The sequence below is a fragment of the Leptonychotes weddellii genome, chromosome 12 (assembly GCF_054177405.1).
Source record: "Leptonychotes weddellii isolate Sample4059 chromosome 12, ASM5417740v2, whole genome shotgun sequence".
In the NCBI taxonomy this organism is placed as follows: domain Eukaryota; kingdom Metazoa; phylum Chordata; class Mammalia; order Carnivora; family Phocidae; genus Leptonychotes; species Leptonychotes weddellii.
Window position 1 is genome coordinate 46,147,973 of NC_138380.1, and position 19,891 is coordinate 46,167,863.

Below are 19,891 nucleotides of genomic sequence, written 5' to 3' on the forward strand. Positions count from 1 at the left end.
TCACTGTGTCTCTCTCTGTCAAATAAATAAAATCTTAAAAAAAAAAAAAAAGAATTTTTACATGCATATGGAACTGTAATTTTTCTTAAAATATTTTGGTACCTACATCATGGTGGCCTTAAAGATGAGTAAGAGAATTCCTATCAGTTTGGCCTTAATGAACAAATGGAATTATCAACAGCCTTTGGGAACTAAACCTTTATGTAAGTTGAAGAACCTCAGAATTAGCTACAACTTCTAATTTACCTTGGTCTCAAATTTATAATTATAGATTCTTAGATCTCATGAAAAATTTTGATTTTTATAAGCACCTCAATTATTCTGATAAAAATGATCTACTGATAGTGCTTTGAGAAACACCACCTGGCAGGGAGAGCTGCTGGTCCCTTCTGCTCTCATAGCAGTCCAGAGGGAGTTAAGATAGGCACATGAGGACTACATGATGGAGCTTCTAGTGAAAGAGCTGAAGAGGCTAAATGCCCTTGCCTCCCCATAGCTTCTCTTAGGAAAATGACCATAGTTTGTCCAGGACAGGTATTGTTCCAACATAATTAGTAATCATTTCCTCATTCAGTTTAAAAAATAACCCAATTTAGACATGTTTTGGCTCACCTTTGGAAGCCCTCATGTTAGTCTCTTTTCTTTTTTATGATACATAGGCCTGAGAACTGCCTCAGGCTTAGATGACCTCTCCTAACCCATTTACATCATTTCTCCCAGTTCTAAAGGCTAAATAAAAGAGTTTGAGAAGGCATGGGATGGGAATAAATTTAAGCCTGACAGGACTAAAGATCCTTGCACCTTACACTATTCAGACCAGTTCACCAGGTGCAGAATCTAGAAAGGAATTTGAGCCAAAGTGCTAACATGTAACATATTAATATTATAAAAATGTATCTTGCCTGTAAAAGTCCATGATAGCCTTGGTAAACCAGTAAGAATTCTGGTTTAAACCATTGGGGGGGGGGGGGGCGGGGAAGAAATCTTCCTAATTAACACAACATATAATAAAAAAATAGTAAATCTTAGGTTCTACTTTTCCAATCTATTCAAGTCCAAATGGAAATGTGCCACTTGAGAAATACAGGAGGTCTGAGAGGTACTAGTGATGTGAAATGTCTAATTTCAAATACATTTTCTTTCATGATTCTTTTCTTGGTGCTGGGGAACAGGGGCCAGTACACTGCAGGGCACTACAGGACTGCTTCTTTATAAAGCCATTACCCTCAAAGAACAGGAGACATAGTTAACTTTCCTAACACAGAGAAACAGGCACAGAGACTTAGACAAAATGAGAAGACAGAGGAATTTATACCAAATGAAAGAAAAAGACAAAGCCACAGGGGGAAATCTAAGTGAAACAGATTTAAGTAACATGCTTGATAAAGAATTTTAAGCAATGATCATAAGGATACTCAATGGACTTGAGAATAGAGTGGAGGACATCAGTGAAACCATTAAGAAAGAGATCAGGAATAATACAGTAGAGATCAAGGGCTCAATAAACAAAGGAAAAAATATGTTTGATGAAATGAACAGCAGGCTGGAAGAAACAAAGGAATGAATTAATAACCTAGAAGACAGAGTAATGGAAAGTAATTATGCTGAACAAAAGAGAGAAAAAAGAATTATGCAAAATGAGAATAGACTTAGGGAACTCAGTGACTCCATCAAATGTAATAACATTTATATTATAGGAGTCCCAGAAGAAGGAGAGAGAGAAACGGGGGCAGAGAATATATCAGGAGAAATAATAGCTGAAAACTTCTCTAATCTGGGGAAGGAAACAGATATCCAGATCTAGGAGGCACAGAGAACCCCCAACAAAATCAAAGCAGATCCACACAAAGACACACTGTAATTAAAATGGAAAAATAAAGTGAAAAAGAAAAAATATTAAGAGCAACAGGACAAAAGAAGACAGTTACATATGAAGAAAACCCTATAAGGCTATCAGTGAATTTTCCAGCAGAAACTTTCCACGCCAGAAAGGAGTGCCATGATATATTCAAAATGCTGAATGGGAAAAACCTGCAGGCAAGAATACTCTATGTAGCACGGCTGTCATTCAGAATAGGAGAGAGAGATTTTCCCAGACAAATAAAAACTAAAGAAGTTCATGACCACTAAACCAAACCTGCAAGAAAAATTAAAGGGAACTCTTCGAGTGGAAAGACCAAAAATGACAGTATGAAGGTAGAAAACAAAAAAGCAGTAAAAATGAATATTTCTGTGAAAAATCAGTCAAGGAACTCACAAAATAAAAAGATGTAAATTATGACACCATATATCTAAAACATGGGTAGGAGAAGAGTAAAGAATAGATTCAAACATAAACAATCATGAATTTAATATAGACTGCTATATGCAGAAGATGTTATATACAAACCTAATGGTTACCACAAATCAAAAACCACTAATGAATATGCAAAGAATAAAGAGAAAGAAATCCAAATATATCACTAAGAAAACCAGCAAACCATGAAAGACAAGAAAGGATCAGAGAAAATGTTCAGAAACAACCATAAAACAAGTAATAAAATGGCAATAAATACATATCTATCAATAATTACTTAACATGTAAAAGGCCTAAACACTCCAATCAAAAGACATAAAGTGACAGAATGGATTAAAAAAATAAGACCCATCTATATGCTGCCTACAAGAAAGTCATTTTAGACATAATAACACCTGCCTATTGAAACTGAGGGGACAGAGAAACATTTATCATGCAAATGGATGTCAGAAAAAAGTGGTAGTAGCAATACTTACGTTGGACAAAAGATTTTAAAACAAAAACTATAACAAGAGACAAAGAAGTGCACTATGGAATAATAAAAGAGATAACCCAACAAGAAGATATAACAATTTTAAGTATTTATGCACCCACTATGGGCACACCCAAATACATAAAACAGTTAATAACAAACATAAAGGAAGTAATCGATAATAACACAATAATAGTAAAGGACTTTAACACCCCATTTACATCAATGGAAGGATCATCTAAACAGAAAATCAACAAGAAAACAATGGCTTTGAGTGACACAATGGACCAGATGGATTTAACAGATATATTCAGAATTTCCACCCTAAAACAGAAGAATACACATTCTATTCAAGTGCACAGGGAACATTCTCCAGAACTGATCACATATTAGACCACAAAACAAGCCTCAACAAATTAAAAAAAATCAAAGTCATACCATGCATCTTTTCTGACCACACTATTATAAAACTAGACGTCAACCATAAGAAAAAACCTGGAAATACTATAAATACACGAAAGTTAAATAATATGATACTAAACAATGAATAGATCAATCAGGAAATCAAAGAAGAAATTTAAAAATACATGGAAACAAATGAAAATGAAAACATAATGGTATGAAACCTTTGGGATGCAGCAAAAGCATTTCTAAGAGTAAGTTTACAGCAATAAAGGCCTACCTCAAGAAGAAAAATCTCAAATAAACAACCTAATGTTACACCTAAAGGAACTAGAAAAAGAACAAACAAAACCTAAAATCAGAAGAAGGAAGGAAATAATAAGGATTAGAGCAGAAATAAATGATATAGAAACTAAAAAAACAATAGATCAATGAAACCAGGAGCTGGTTCTTCAAAAAACCAAAAAGAACAAAAACAAAAAAACAATAAAACTGATACACCACCAGCCAGACTTATCAAGAAAAAAAGAGAAAAGACCCAAATAAAATCACAAATGAGAGAGGAGAAATAATAATAAACCCCACAAAAATACAATTATAAGAGAATATTAAGAAAAATTATATGCTGACAAACTGGACAACTTAGAAGAAGTGGATAAATTTCTAGAAACATATAACCGACCAAAACTGAAGCAGGAAAAAATAGAAAATTAGAAATAGAAAATTTGAACAATTACCAGCAACAAAATTGAATCAATAATTAAAAAACTCCCAACAAACAAAAGTCCAAGACCAGAGGGTTTCAAAGGCAAATTCTGCCAAACACTGAAAGAAGAGTTAATATCTATTCTTCTCAAACTATTCCAAAAAAGAGAAAAGGAAGGAAAACTTCCAAATTCACCCCGTAATGCCAGCATTACCCTGATACCAAAATTAGATAAAGACAACACAGGCCAAAGAACTACAGGCCAAGATCTCTGATGAACATAAATGCAAATATCCTCAACAAAATACTAGCAAACCAAATCCAACAATACATTAATAAAATCACTCACCACGACCAAGTGGGATTTATTCCTGGGTTGCAAGAGTGGTTCAATATTCACACATCAGTCAACATGACACGTCACATCAATAAGAAAGGATAAGAACCATATGATCATTTCAACAGCCACTGTAAAAGCATTTGACAAAGTAAAACATCCATTCATGATAAAAATCCTCAACAAAGTAGGTTTGGAAGGAACATAGCACAACATAATAAAGGCCATATATGAAAAGACAGCTAATATCATCTTCAGTGGTGACAAACTGAGAGCCTTTCCCCTAAGATCAGGAACAAAACAAGGATGTTCACTCTCACCACCTTTATTCAACATAGTATTGGAAGACCTAGCCACAGCAATCAGACAACAAAAATTAAATCTGCAAGGAAGAAGTCAAACTTTCACTCTTTGCAGATGACATGATACTATATAAAGAAAACCCAAAAGACTCCAACAAAAAACTGCAAGAACTGATTAAGAAATTTAGTAAAGTCACAGGATACAAAATAAATCTACAGAAATCTGTTGTATTTCTACACACCAATAATGAAGCAGCAGGAAGAGAAATTAAGAAAATAATCCCATTTACAAATGCACCAAAATTAATAAGATACCTAGGAATAAACCTAGCCAGAGGTGAATGACCTGTATTCTGAAAACCATAAAGCAATGATGAAAGAAATTAAGGATGATATAAAGAAATGGAAGGACATTCCATATCACAAATTAGAAGAAAAAACATTGTTAAAATGTCTATACTACCCAAAGCAATCTACACATTTAATGCAATCCCTATCAAAATACCATCAGCATTTTTCACAGAGCTAAAACAATTAATCCTAAAATTTATATGGAACCACAAAAGACCCTAAATAGCCAAAGTAATACTGAAAAAGGAAAGCAAAGCTGGATGCATCTGAATTCCAGACTTCATGCTATATTACAAAGGTGTAGTAATCAAAACGGTATGGTACTGGCACAAAAACAGATGCATAGATAAATAGAACAGAATAGAAAATCCAGAAAGAAATCCACAATTATATAGTCAGTTAATCTTTTGACAAAGCAGGAAAGAATATCCAATGGGAAAAAGACAGTCTCTTCAACAAATGGTTACGGGAAAATGACCACTTTCTTACACGGCACACAAAAATAAATTCAAAATGGATTAAAGACCTAAATGTGAGACCTGAAACCATAAAAATCCCAGGAAAGAGCACATGACATTGGCCATAACAACTTTTTTCTAGATAGGTCCCCTAAGGCAAGGAAAACAAAAGCAAAACTAAACTATTGGGACTCCATCAAAATAAAAAGCTTCTGCACAGCAAAGGAAACCATCAACACAACTAAAAGGCAACCTACAGAATGGGAGAAGATATCTGCAAATGGCACATTCAATAAAGGGTTAGTATCCAAAATACATAAAGAACTTATAAAACCACCCCAAACCAAATAATCCAATTAAAAAAAATGGACATTTCTCCAAAGAAAACATAGATGGCCAACAGACACATGAAAAGATGCTCAATATCATTCATCATCAGGGAAATGCAAATCAAAACTATAATGAAATAGCACTTTACACCTGTCAGAATAGCTAAAATCAAAAATACAAGAAACAAGTGTTGATGAGGATGTGGAAAAAAGGAACCCTCTTGCACTGTTGGTGGGAATGCAAACTGGTGAAGCCACTGTGGAAAACAGTATGGAAGTTCCTCAAGAAGTTAAAAATAGAACTACCCTATGATAGCAATTGCACTACTGGATATTTACCCAAAGAATACAAAAACACCAATGCAAAGGATACAGACACCTCTATGTTTACAGCAGCATTATTCACAATAGCCAAGGTATGGCAGCAGCCCAAGTGTCCATCGATTGATGAATGGATAAAGAAGACGTGGTACACATACACACATATATACATATATATAATGAAATATTATTCAGCCATAAAAAAGAATGAAATTTTGCCATTTGCAATGGCATGGACGGAGCTAGAGAGTATAATCCTAAGTGAAATAAGTCAGTCAGAGTAAGACAAATGCCTTATGATTTCACTCATATGTAGAATTTAAGAAACAAAACAAGCAAAAGGAACAAAAGAGAAAGAGAAACCAAGAAACAGACTCAAATATAGAGAACAAACTGGTGGTTACCAGAGGGGAGGTGGGTAGGGAGATGAGTGAAATAGGTGATGGGGATTAAGGAGGGCACTTGTCATGCTGAACACCAGGTGATTAAAATAAAAACTTAAAAAAAATGTATACATTTTATCCTATCCTTCAAAGAACTATGTAAAACAGGTAATCAACATATGTTTTTTAAAAGAATTGTATGGAAATATGAAAACTAGACTTCTAAGTTCTCATATTGAAAATAAGATCACTGGCAGTATCTTATGTAAAAACTTATCATTTCACTTACCCATGAAACAATAAATTTGTGAAATGAAGTTGAATAATTAAAGGTATCAATCTAAAACACTGATATTTCCTATTTATACATTATCTAGGCCTTTAAACCCTCTCCTCAGTTCCAACACTCCCACTATGATTGCCAAATCTTTTTCTGCAATTACTTTATTACATTTCTTTCTTTACAATTCTATTATACCATCACTACTTCATCACCACCATCATGACAACAGCAGCAGCTACTTTTTGAGTGCCATGTGCCAGGCACTGCTAAGAGAGTTTTACATGAATTAAATCATTTAATCCTCATAACATCTTCTGAGAAAAGAAATATTATCCCTAACTATATACATGAGACAATGAAGCACAGAAAGGCTAAGCTAGTAAGTGGTAGCATTGGTATTTGAACCCAAACAGTGTTAACCTTCTTTTAGAGTTGCCTCTCAGAAATCACCTCACACCTCCAAAGTTTTGCTTCCTGGTTACAGGATATCAGATATCACTTCTCTCCTTTTGGAAATTCACTCAACATGATGAAACTAGATGATCACTGTCATTAGAACATTACCCGGTTCAATAATCTACTTTACCTAAAAATTAGTTATAAAAATCAGATCAAATGTGTACAATCCAGGTATTCAAGATTTTTCTCAATCTATACACCCATCCTCCCTTTCTTACCTCATTCCCCATACAGCTCATCACATGAACACTAAGCAAGAGGTATTTGGAGCTATATTCTTATCTTCTCACAGGGCCTAATACAATGCCTGGAACATAACAGGTGCCAAAAGTGTTTGCCAGATTAATGACTAAAAGGCTTTATGATTTTTCAGATACCTAGCTGTAAGTTACTGTAATGCTAGGGTTCACAGTGTTCACAAAGACATTTGGTATTCCTTCCTAATAAGACAGTGCTAATAGTTTCAAAATTCAAAAATTCACCCATGACAAAATAAGGCAATTCGGAACACTTAAATCATAGGTTTTTCCACTCTTCTTCAGCAAAAGAGGAGCAAGTAGTGGTTATATTCAACAGTGTGATTAAAGAAATGAAAGTATTCTTAATATTACCAAGAATTTTATTACTAACCTGTTGAGGGGTTACAGTATCTCTATAGCTTGGTAAAATTTTTAGGGTGACACTTCCACTAATATTTTTCAGTAATTCTTGTAATTCCTTTGGATTGTTTCCAACCTCATGACCATTGACTTCTTTAATGATATCTCCCACATGAAGCAGACCTTGTCGATCTATCATTCCTCCATGAAGGATTCGGGCAATTACCAGATCATTATTTTCGACCCTAAATGTTACACCCTAAAGGAAATAAAAAAACAGAATTATCACTGATTTTAGATTATTAGGAAGAAATCTTAAATATTCATTAATATGTATATACAAGAAAATAATTCTAAAAGTAGGTGAGTTAATTTTTCCTACTTTTCCTCTGTTCTCTGTCTCAATATTTTAATCTCATTAAACCATAGGCAACTGTGATGACATATACCACCCCATAAAAATAGGACTTCCATGGGAATTGCATTCCACAGGATAAAAAGTTCAAAGGAGAAGAAAAAGTATTTATGCATTCTGATGGCCTTGTTCCAAGCTTTTCTTTTTTTCTTACAGTCAGGACCCAGAAATAATAATTTTAGCAGGGAACAGAAAACTTCACTACTTATAGAGTCCTACCATGCTTCAATTCTTAATAACTTTCTTTTGTTTTGATACTATCATTAGCAAGCAACTTGAGCTTATTTCTTCAAAGGGTACAGGAAGAAGTGGAATAGTTATCTTCTGTAATTTTTCCTGCCCATTAGCAAACTTCTTCTGGCCTCTATTTCAGCTTAACATTTTATTTTGGCTTAATTCTGTATGCTATATTAAGTTAAGAGAGCATCAGTTGTGTATTTCTATACAAGCCAAAAAAACACTGATAAAATAAACATGAAGTTTTTTATAATAATACAAATTATGAAAAAGAAAAAAAGATATGACTGAGCCACAAATATGTCAGATTTCAGATTTTAAACGGCACTATTTATCTACTCACCAGTGGCTCCCCAGCTCTTTTGTGAATACCAAGAATACGAATGGCATCTACTGGTAATAACTGATTATTGATAGAAGAATTATTCATTTCTGGGCTTGATGGAGGTGAATCATAACATTTTGATGCCACAATATCATGGGCCTCCAAGAGTGACTATAAGGATTCAAAATAGCCTGCGGTTATTAATTACTGATGGAATAAGTTATTAAAAATAACAGTTCATTATCCCAGTGGAGTACTAAAACCTTCCAAGGCACACATTATTAAATTCTAAATGCAACAGAATTTTTTAAAGAAATATAAATATATATAGTACATTAATATAAACAATATTGTATTCCTTGTTTTAAAAGATTTGAAGAGACTGATAGAGTTTTATGACTTTTTTTTTTTTTTTTTTTTTTTAAAGAGACAGCGAGAGAGGGAACACAAGCAGGGGGGAATGGAAGAGGGAGAAGCAGGCTTCCCGCGGAGCAGGGAGCCCGATGCGGGGCTCGATCCCAGGACCCTGGGATCATGACCTGAGCCGAAGGCAGACGCTTAACGACTGAGCCACCCAGGCGCCCCGAGTTTTATGACTTTTTTAAAAAAGTGACATGGTCAGTGGAAACTGAACCTAGATTTCCAAGTGTGGTACACTGAAGGCACTGGAATTCACTGCCGCCACTGTCATCAACATTATCATCATTCCATGTTTATCATCAATCCCGATTTATTAGGTATCAGACAAATTCAAATGGTAAAGGGGCACCTGGGTGACTCAGTTGGTTAAGCATCTGCCTTCTGCTCAGGTCATGATCTCAGGGTCCTGGGATTGAGCCCCGCTCAGGGGGGAGCCTGCTTCTCCCTCTCCCTCTGCCTGCCGTTCCCCCTGCTTGTGCTCTCTCTCTCCCTCTCTCTCTTCCAAATAAATCTTAAAAAAAAAAAAATTCAAATGGTACAGACCCTAATTTTTACTCTAAGATTGTTATGTTAGTAATACTATATATTTCTTACACATATAAAATGTCTGCTAAAAAGACATCCAATAGAAAATGGATAAATATTTACAGCACCTTATATCAGTGATGAGAGATTTTATATTATTTATAAAGACTTTAGTCTATAAAACATATATTTTAAGGGGGGGAAAAAAAAACACCTAATGAGCCAGTAAAGGTCGTGAATATAATTTTACCTCCTACATTTACTATGTATGTGCTATCATCATGGATGACTTTGATCTAGCTTTCTAGGAACTTCTTACAATTTTTTTAAATATATTTATTTTAGTTTTTCATTTACATTATAATTGTGTATACTCAACAATAAAGCTGAGTTAAAAAATTTTTGAGTGGATGGAGCTCAAAAACAAATCAAAATAGAAAGAACAGAGAAAACGTCAACAAATTAGAATAGAAGCAATCAGGATATGAATTAAATTGGTAATTTCTGGTCATTTCATGAAAATATGTTGTAAGAGACTAAAGAAAATTTCAAAAAGAAAAAAAAATCACAAGTCCACATGTAAGGATTATTTCTATAATGCTAGAAGTTGCTTAAATCTCTAACCTGGGCTGCTTAGTTTTCACCCTATGCCTTCTTAGCCAGCATTATCTACTCCTGTGACTTGAACCACTACTTAAACACTGTTAACTTCCAGAGTTCTCATGAACTTCAGATTCATAGACTAAAAATCTGTCCACAACTAGCCAGTCATGATAATTTGAAAATCAAAGAGTAAAGATGGTAGAGGATTGAAACATACTGAATAATGAAAAATCTGTAACTGTACAATGCTATTTAAAAAACAGAAGGACTGAAAACTTCATCTGTTGCCATTCAAGACTGCTATTTTAAATAATTCTTTACTTTATAAACTGGTAAAGGGAAGGATCAGGCATTTCCCTGATTTTTCAGTATGAAATGCATGATGATGGGTTAACTAAATAGTTCAGTTGATGAGGAAAAGCTCTACTTTATAAGAACAGCAGCTACACAATGTTGAATGACAGAATCTGAAAAGTGTCATTCTGAAGCCTCTAATGAAAATACTGATTCAGGCAAGGATTAATTTGTGTTCATAAGTAGATAAATGGTTGAACAGGAAAATACTGTTCCTAGAATAATAACACACTAGATTATGTCCTAGTGAAAAGTATTTCAAAGGAAGGATTAGACTGTTTATGCCTTTAATCAAGGGACCAATCTCAGCAACCGTACTGGTGGGCTAACCAGGTGTCACACATCTTCTGATGTAGTTTAATTCATGTTGCATTACATCACTAATGATGCATTCTAGTTCCAAATAATTAACCTGAATCATCAACCTTTTAGATAGAACTTCTGTTTACAGGAAATAGAAGGGATAACTAAACAACACAGCGAAGAGACAACCAGATTCATCCAGGGAGTGGGACATTCTTCAGGGCAATGGTCTGGTCTCTTAATAGGTCAACATCCTAATCAAGGGAGAAAGGATGGTCCATCCAAATGCCACACATGAATCTAGGTTGGAAACCCATAAGTACAAACCAGCTGTAAAGAATATTTTGGTGTCAAATGGAGATGTTTGGATATAATATGTGTATTACATGAGATGGAGATCCACTGAAATGGAAAAGTGGAAATCAATGACTGAAAAAAAAAGGGTAAGTTACAAAATAGCTTGTACAAAAGGATCTCAATCAGTAAAGAGAAAAATATGTACATTTTGCATAGAAAAAGTATGGAGGAATATGTACTAGGATAGTATAGTAAGATCTGGGTAGTAAGAATGCAATGTTTTAATTTTTAAATTTTTGCTTGCCAGTATTTTCTAATTATATTTATTAAACTTTATATAAATTTATATACTTATTAAATTTCATATATTTATTAAAGATATATAGCATGCCTGAAAGCTCTACCAGATGCTTCTAAGGTATCACAAACTTAACATGGCTGGTTACCTTAACATTAACATGTCAGTTTCTTCTAGAGTGTTCCTTATCTTAGTGAGTGCCATCAATTATTTGTTAGAAATCCTATCCTTACCAACTTCCCACATCTCTCTTCTGCAACTATCACATGTAACCAATCACCAAGTCTTGTTGATTTTACTGCTTAAAACTTGAAAATCCTCATATTTTCTACTCTTGACACTGCCATCATAGTTTCTTGCCTTAGTGCTTAACCAACTTGTTCCATAATCTGCCCTCTCCTTGTGTAATACTTCCCACTCTCTCCTCTCATGGTTTCCCACTGTCCTCAGGATAAAGTCCAAATGGCTTACTGTGCCTTGTAAGGCCTTCATCAACTGGCACGAGCATGTATGTCTCTGATATGTGTCCATTTTTTTGTACTTTAAGATACTGATTCACGGAGCAACCAACTCACTATAAACCTTTGTATTTTGCAGCCACATTGTTGAAGAGTCACAGAAACTCCTTGAGAAAAACCAAAGAGGTGTTGCCATTTGATTTGCAATGCTAAGATTTATAGTGAAAAACATTTTATTCTTTTAGCCCAGAACCACTTATGGAACAGTCCATTTTTTCTCCCCTAAAATGTAGTATCTCTATCATAAATCAAATTGCCATATACATGTGTATGTATTTCTGGGGTTTTTTATTCTCTTCCATTGGTCTATTTTTCTAATACTGTCCCAATGCCACACTAAATTACAGGTTGAGAAGAAATCTCTCCCCACTCCCCTCCACTTTCTCTTCTGAAACTGATGTTTTTGTTAAACAGATTTAGTTTTCACTGCTACAGACCAAAGCTTAAATTGCACTTATTTTTTTGCACCTATGGAGGAAATGTTATGGATTAGTTTCTATCCTTACACAGTTCTCTTTTGTTCCAAGGTCACTGACTGCATCTCAGTCTCAGAAGCAATACTGAAATAGCTTTAATAGGGAGGGCTGTGAAACAGTGGTAGTGAGGAAGGAAAACCTATTATCACAGTAAGAAAAATGTCTCTGGCATGTGGTCTGGTGGTGAATCAAGGCTGGTTTTAATTACACAATGGAAAACCCGTTACAATGTATTTCTGCTATACATTTATGTAGTGTGTATTAGTTGTGTGTGTCTGTTTTGATATCCTCGGTATTTCAGGACATTAAAATACCTAAGTTGGAATTTACATATTTACAAAATATGGCTCTAAATAACCTTAAATAAATCACCTTAAACTGAAACTACGAAAAGAGAATACTTTGGGAATACAGGGGACTTGGGAAGAAAAGTAACAGGTAAAATTTACCTGGAAGTGAGGCTCTTTGAGTATACCAACCAGTTCTGCCACGTTTTCATCCACATTTATTAAGGGAGTGATATCTTCAAGAATTTCATTGACTAATTCTAAGTTATTATCACTGACAGCTTCTAGTTTTGAATCTTCTAGCCTCTCGTGAGCCTGAAAAGATAACAGTATAATTAAAGTCATAACACATATTGTTTTGCTCCAGACCATGGTTTTCTTCTTTTCATAAAGAACACTTGAAAAGATACTACTTGAAAGTTTGATACATTGAAACCAAATTTAATATTCCAATCAGAGGCAATATATAGATTTTATAGTAAATGTTATCAAGCAATATAATAAATCTTGGCTTCTATTCCTATTCTAAAAGTCATGGAAAACTTGTTTTAATAACTAAACCATAAAAAAACTAAATAGGTCAGATGACAACTGAAAAAACACATTTCCTACCCAATAGAATTTCCTAATGACTTTCTGGTCTAGGCTCAAACTCTAGATGATACTGCTTATGCTTCATGAAAATAAATGATTATGCATAATAAAAATTAAAAAATAGGAATGTAATCATTATATGGACTGTCATTAAAAAATAATAAAAATCATTTGGGGAGCACCAAATCCTAAAGCTACCATTTTTCCAATTTTGAAAATCAGCAAAATAAGTCAATTCAGGGAAGTCAGCTCTTGAACTGGACCTTGAAGGACTGTTTGATTTCACTAGGGGGAGTGATCCCCTCGTGTCTCTTTATCTTAAGCCACTTTTTTTTTTTTTAAATCTCACCATCTTTTCCACGGGAAATGGACCATGAATCACACTGTCACAGGAAACAAGTAGCCCTAATTAGCCTTTAATAGTGGGAGTAAAGCAGAATTTTAAATTCAAACTGAAAATGAACACTAAGCAGTCTCCCTCTTTTAAGTGCTCTTTGTTTTTCTGATGAATGGTTGCTGTCTGATTTTGAAGGCAGGCAAAGCATAACTGTTAAGACTTAATGTATAAATGAAACCATGTAAGATGACAAATCTTGTATTTAATATTTTAAGATCCATTCTGTAAGTGCTCAGGAAAAACCCAAGTTTCAAGTAGTAATAGTATCAATTAAACTTTATCTGTACCTATAATACTCTAGCTGTTATGTCTACCATAGAGTGGATCCTTCAAAGACGAACAGTCTGATTTTTAAAATGCGATTTTTTTCATTTAAATGTATTTTTTCTAGGTGACTCACAAGAATGAAATAAGTGTTTAAGTGGAAGAGGGGGCTATATATTAAGCAACATTTTTAAGAAACACCTAAGAAAAAAATTTTAAGTCATATGAAATGACAGAAGAAATTATAACTGTTATTAAACAAAGAAAAATGTCAAAAGACTAAATGTATTTAGAGGAAGGAGTTTCTATTACATTTTAGATAAGAAAAAAATTAGATAAGAAAAAAATTAAGATTAGAGAATGCTACAAAGAATGAAATGGGTAGGGAGACGAACCATAAGAGACTATGGACGCTGGAAAATAAACTAAGGGTTCTAGAGGGGAGGGCGGTGATGGGTATTAAAGAAGGCACGTTCTGCATGGAGCACTGGGTGTTCTATGCAAAGAATGAATCATGGAACACTATATCAAAAACTAATGAGGTAATGTATGGTGATTAACATAACATTAAAAAAAAAAAAAAGAAACTACACTATCTTTCTACATTTAGCCAAGATTGTGTTTATATACCATTCTCTGCAAAGAGGGAAGCAGACATCATTTGTGAAAACCTTTGTTCAAAAAACAGGAAAAAGAGTGGTGTTAAAGGTACTAAAACAGAAAAGTTTTTCCTTTCTTTGGTCTTTTGACTTGTAATGTTTTTTATTTGTTACTTAATGTTCTTCTAAGTAAAAATGTTTCCTTTTAAAAAGAATGAAATGGGTAGATCTGTAACTTTCTGAAAGTTTAATATAAGCCTAATAAGGGTAAGATGATAAGGACACTCAACTTATATCATAGAATGATTATCACCATTGGAAAAAACCTAAAACAATGGACAAAACTAGCTATTAACTCTTACAAAACAAGCTAGAATTGCTTATTGCTTTAATACAAATATTTGCTGTTAACAAATATTTAATTTAGCACTGTTAAGCTTGCAATACTCTATTACTCTTATGGTAGTATAAGAAAGTTTAAGGAAAGAAAGGAAGTAAAGAAACAACATTTATTGAGGGCTTTTTGTGTATGTGTCTGGAACTATATTCTCAGTGCAGTGCGAGTGAGTGTGTGTATGTATTAAGCAAAGGTAGGTGTATTGTTATCTTCACCTTACAGACATAGATGCTGATGCAAAATAAGATAAAGTGATTTGCTTGAATCCACACTACTGATAAGTGGCAGAGTCAGGTAGTCTAATACCAAGGCTTGAATGCTTACCTACTAAAGCTTATGTGACTTCATCACTATACAGACAGCCACTGAAATATCATACTGTGGTTAATTATTCCATCTATTATATGATGCATTATTCTAACTCATTTAACTGTGAGATATGCTCTCATTGACTGCTGGTTGATTTGTTGCTTGTTAGCATGCTCTTCTAGTCCAGATGTATTATTAATTCTGTTCTACTGCATCTATCCACACAGTTATTTTCATCCTCCTGTGGTTCAGAATACCACCCATCCCTTCAACCTGCACCCCCTCTGCTCCAAGTAAGAGCTATAAATACCACCTGTTTCTCCAGGAAAAAGATAATGACTGCCTTACAATTTTCAGGTACTAGGTCAATATATTTTCTATAATATCCTATGGTCATGTAATATATCAATTCAATTCAAGACACTGGGACAAAGAGAAAGAAATGATCACTGACTTGAGAACTCTAATATAGCTCCCTTTGTTTCTATGTTCATCTACCTTATTGCTCCCAAACTGGGTGAGGACACATGGGAATGTGGAAAGACCCAACAGAAAGAGGAAGTCAAGTAGGAGGGCAAAATTATGTTATAAAAACAAACATACCCAAAGGTTTTTTCACATCAACTACATAGATTGGTGCTATAGTAGGAAAGAATCTCACTACACAATAAGAAATTCTCAGAAAAAAAAAAAGAGGCTTTTTAGTGAAACTGCAGCTATAATTATATTAACAGAGAAAGCCAATTTCTAAAATATAGTTGGGTTCTATTAAGATCAACTTTACTTTTCCCAAGAAAGCAAAAGCAGGTCCATATTTGTTAGTATGTAGATTTTTAAGCTCTAAGATACTGTGAAAGAAGTTGGGACCTCTATTCACTTTAAAGTCAGAATTTATTTAGTAGCTCTTAAGAGGCAAGTGTCATGGGGCACCTGGGTGGCTCAGTTTAAGCAACTGCCTTCGGCTCAGGTCATGATCCTGGAGTCCCAGGATCGAGTCCCACATCGGGCTCCCTGCCTCTCCCTCTGACCCTCCCCACCTCATGCTCTCTCTTTCTCATTCTCTCTCTCAATAAATAAAATCTTTAAAAAAAAAAGAGGCAAGTGCCAACTTGAATTTAACTGGTAAGACCAAAAAAAAAGGTCAAAGGAAATACTGAAAATTGACCAGAAGGACAGATGAATAATAAGCTATTTGAATAAATGGGTCTTATTTCCTTTAAGAAAAGATACTATTAGAAAGCTAGCATAACTTAATAAAAATATATTCTACCTGCCACAAGTGGTTGAAAGAATATGCCATGACTGGCTTCGTAGAACACTTGGAGCTGATACAAATATGGCCTAGCCTTCTTGTATGTCCACTTCTGAGAATCCTATTTACCACTGCACCTTAGAAAAATGAACTGCAGAGAAGAAAAAGTTCTTTCAGGACTTCTAGGTATTTCTTCTAGGCATAGTCCAACCATGCTTGCAAGCAAAAAAAAAAAAAAAGTTTAACAAGTTGTGGGCTATAACTAAAGTGACAAATACTATTATTTTATTATATCTAATACTATTATCATTATGTGTAATAACCCTGCCTTTCCTCCTTAAAAGGACCAAAACATCATAAATTTTGTTTCTATCTTTGAATATGGCTAAGTATGTGGTAGTTTCTCATTAAATGTTTCTTGAAAAAGCTAAGTAAACGGGAAATAAGTTTTGCTGTGGACAGAATCATCCCCTTCTATTCTAGAGACTTTAGGAAGAGAAAGATCAAGAGAAGCCCACAGTCAAAAATAAATAAGAATTTGAGCAGAAAATAGAAATGAGACAGGTAATAGAAAAGTCAATTTCTATTTTGCTTCTGCATACATTGTATCAAAGAGAATGAGCTTTGTTCTGAACAAAAAAAAATGGATGAAATAAGTATAAATAAATTAGAATTCTCTAATGAGTAAAGAACTTGTCAGAAATCTAGTTAACAAAAGGAGTTCAAATTCTTAGATTAGATAAATTATATATCGAAGTACTCAGGGAGCTTCTAAATAACATTGCCAATCCACTCTTAGAGTTATCTGTAGAAAAAGAGAACCACGCAGATACCAAAAAAAACTAGAAATGGGAATCTGTTATACTTTTTAAAATGAGAAAGACCTTTTTTTTTTTTTTTAGCCTGGCTATAACAATATTCAGAGAAAATATAAAAGAATACTTTTTATAATCTCTGAGTGGGAAAGACCTTTCTAACTTATGTTGCAAAATCTGGAAGCTATAAATTAAACAAAAAAATGCCCAATAAAATTAACTACATTTAAAATTTTAAATTTCTTCTTGTCAAAAATCAGCAAAGTCAAAATACAAATGACAAACTAGGATTTAAATAGTTACAAATCATATTGAAAGACAAAAGGCTAATTTTCTTATACATAAAGGACTTCTTTTACTTATTAGAGTGGGAGAGAGAGCACGCAAGCACTAGCAGGAGGAGGGAAGAGGGACAAGCACACTCCCTGGTAAGTGGGGAGCCTGATGTGGGGCTTGACCCCAGGATCCTGAGATCATGACCTGAGCCAAAGTCAGATGCTTAACCGATGGAGCCACCGAGGCACCCCTACATAAAGGATTTCTATAAACCAATAAGAAAAAGATCAACACATAAAGAGAAATAGGCAAATAATATGAACAAGAAATACACAGAAAAGGAAATTCAAATACCTCTTGAACATATGAAAAGATACACAACCACCTTCATGATGATAAGTACAAACTAAAATTATGGTACAATATTCTTTTTTTTTTTTAATTAGATTGGCAAGGATAAAATTTCTGATAACATACCACGTTGGAGAGAATATAGTAAAAGACACTCTCACACATTTTTTTTCTAGTGGAAACAGACTAGTGAGCAAAATACATGTTCATCTGAAGCTCACATGGAACATTTACCAAGACAGACCACAGTATGGGCCATAAAACATTTTAAAAAGTTTATAAGAGACAGGAGGAGCAAGATGGCAGAGGAGTAGGAGACCTAAAGCTCATCTGGTCCCAGGGATTCAGGTAGATAGGGATCAAACCATTCTGAACACATACGAACTCAACAGGAGCTCGAAGAAAAGAATAGCAGCAACTCTCAACAGAAAAGCGACCACTTTCTGGAAGGTAGGACGTGCGGAGAAGTCAATCCGAGGCAATATTCGGGAAAAAAGACCGCGGGGGAGGGGACCTCCATCAGCTGCTACCGGCAAGTGATAGAGCAGCAGAGCACAAAATCGTAACTTTTAGAAGTCGGCTCCGCTGAGGGACGTCGCTCCAGTGGCTAAGCGGGGGTGGGGGGGTGGAACCCTCGCTGGGACAGTGTGATCTTAGGACCCTCAGGGTCATAGGAAGACTAGGGATGCCTGAGTGTGGCAGAGCTCCCAGGTATCGGAGCGGGGAAGCCGGTTGCAGAGATGGAGCCGAGGAGTGGGCTCTTAGCTCGGGGTTGCCATAAACCCTAATTGGCAGCACAGTTGGGCCACTGCTCCTCCAGCAGGGACCCAACAAGTGGCAGATCCGGGGAGACTCCCCTTCCTCCTCCAGGTGGAGCGGCTTGGGAGCTCCATAGGAATCTGCTGGGTTTGGAGACTCCACATGGGCTTGTGTGCGAGAGATAGAAACACTCGGTCACAGGCTGGGTGAGCATGGAGTGCGGCTGGAGACCGGGAAGACGGGAGTGATTGACTGCTTTTCTCTGGGGGCTCACTGAGAAGTGGGGCCCCGAGTTCTTGGCTCCTCCTCAGCGGAGATTGGGAGGCCGCCATTTTCACTCTCGTCCTCCAAAGCTGATGGAAAACTTGCAGGGAACAAAAGCTACTGAGAGCAAACCAAACCAAATTATTTAGCCCGGACCCTGGCAAGGGTGGGGCAATTCTGCCTCCGGCAAAGACATTTGAGAATCAACAGCAACAGGTCCCTCCCCCAGAAGATCAGCAAGAACAGCCAGCCAAGACCAAGTTTACCAATCAATGAGAATGGCAGAACTGCAGCACTAGGGGAATACAGCACATAGAATTCATGTTTTATTTCCCCATGATTCTTTAGTCTTTCAAAGTTAATTTTTAAAATTTTTTTTCCTTTTTCTATTTTTTTGAATTTTTCTTTTTCCCCTTTTCAACCAACATCTTATCAATCCCTTTTTTAAAAATCTTTTCCTTTTTTGGGGCACCTGGGTGGCTCAGTCATAAAGCGTCTGCCTTTGGCTCACGTCATGATCCCAGAGTCCTGGGATCGAGCCCCACATCGGGCTCCCTGCTCGGCAGGAAGCCTGCCTCTCCCTCTCCCACTCCCCCTGCTTGTGTTCCCTCTCTAGCTGTCTCTCTCTCTGTCAAATAAAATCTTAAAAAAAAAAAGACTTATTTTAAAAAAAAATCTTTTTTATTTTTCATTTTTAGCATCATATTCTAACCCTTCATTGTAGTTAACCTTATTTTTGGTATATATATAAGTTGTTCTCTCTTTAAAATTTTGGGACACAGTTTCTTCTAACAGACCAAAATATACCCTAAATCTCTACTGTATGGCTTTGTTCTAGTCTCCTGCCTGATCACATTC

At 35.2% G+C, this 19,891-nt stretch overlaps 1 protein-coding gene across 6 annotated transcripts in view; it reads right to left on the reverse strand.

The window, feature by feature from the left end:
• PALS2 (protein associated with LIN7 2, MAGUK p55 family member) overlaps positions 1 to 19,891 on the reverse strand; it is a 115,033-nt gene that overhangs the window by 39,647 nt on the left and 55,495 nt on the right. For all 6 annotated transcript variants that reach the window (XM_081800396.1, XM_081800397.1, XM_081800400.1 and 3 more), the window contains 3 exons: positions 12,919 to 13,071; positions 8,694 to 8,846; positions 7,730 to 7,957 (listed from right to left, as the gene is read on the reverse strand). In XM_081800396.1, coding sequence (XP_081656522.1) covers positions 7,730 to 7,957; positions 8,694 to 8,846; positions 12,919 to 13,071 — 534 coding nt within the window. The remainder of the gene's footprint in view (positions 1 to 7,729; positions 7,958 to 8,693; positions 8,847 to 12,918; positions 13,072 to 19,891) is intronic.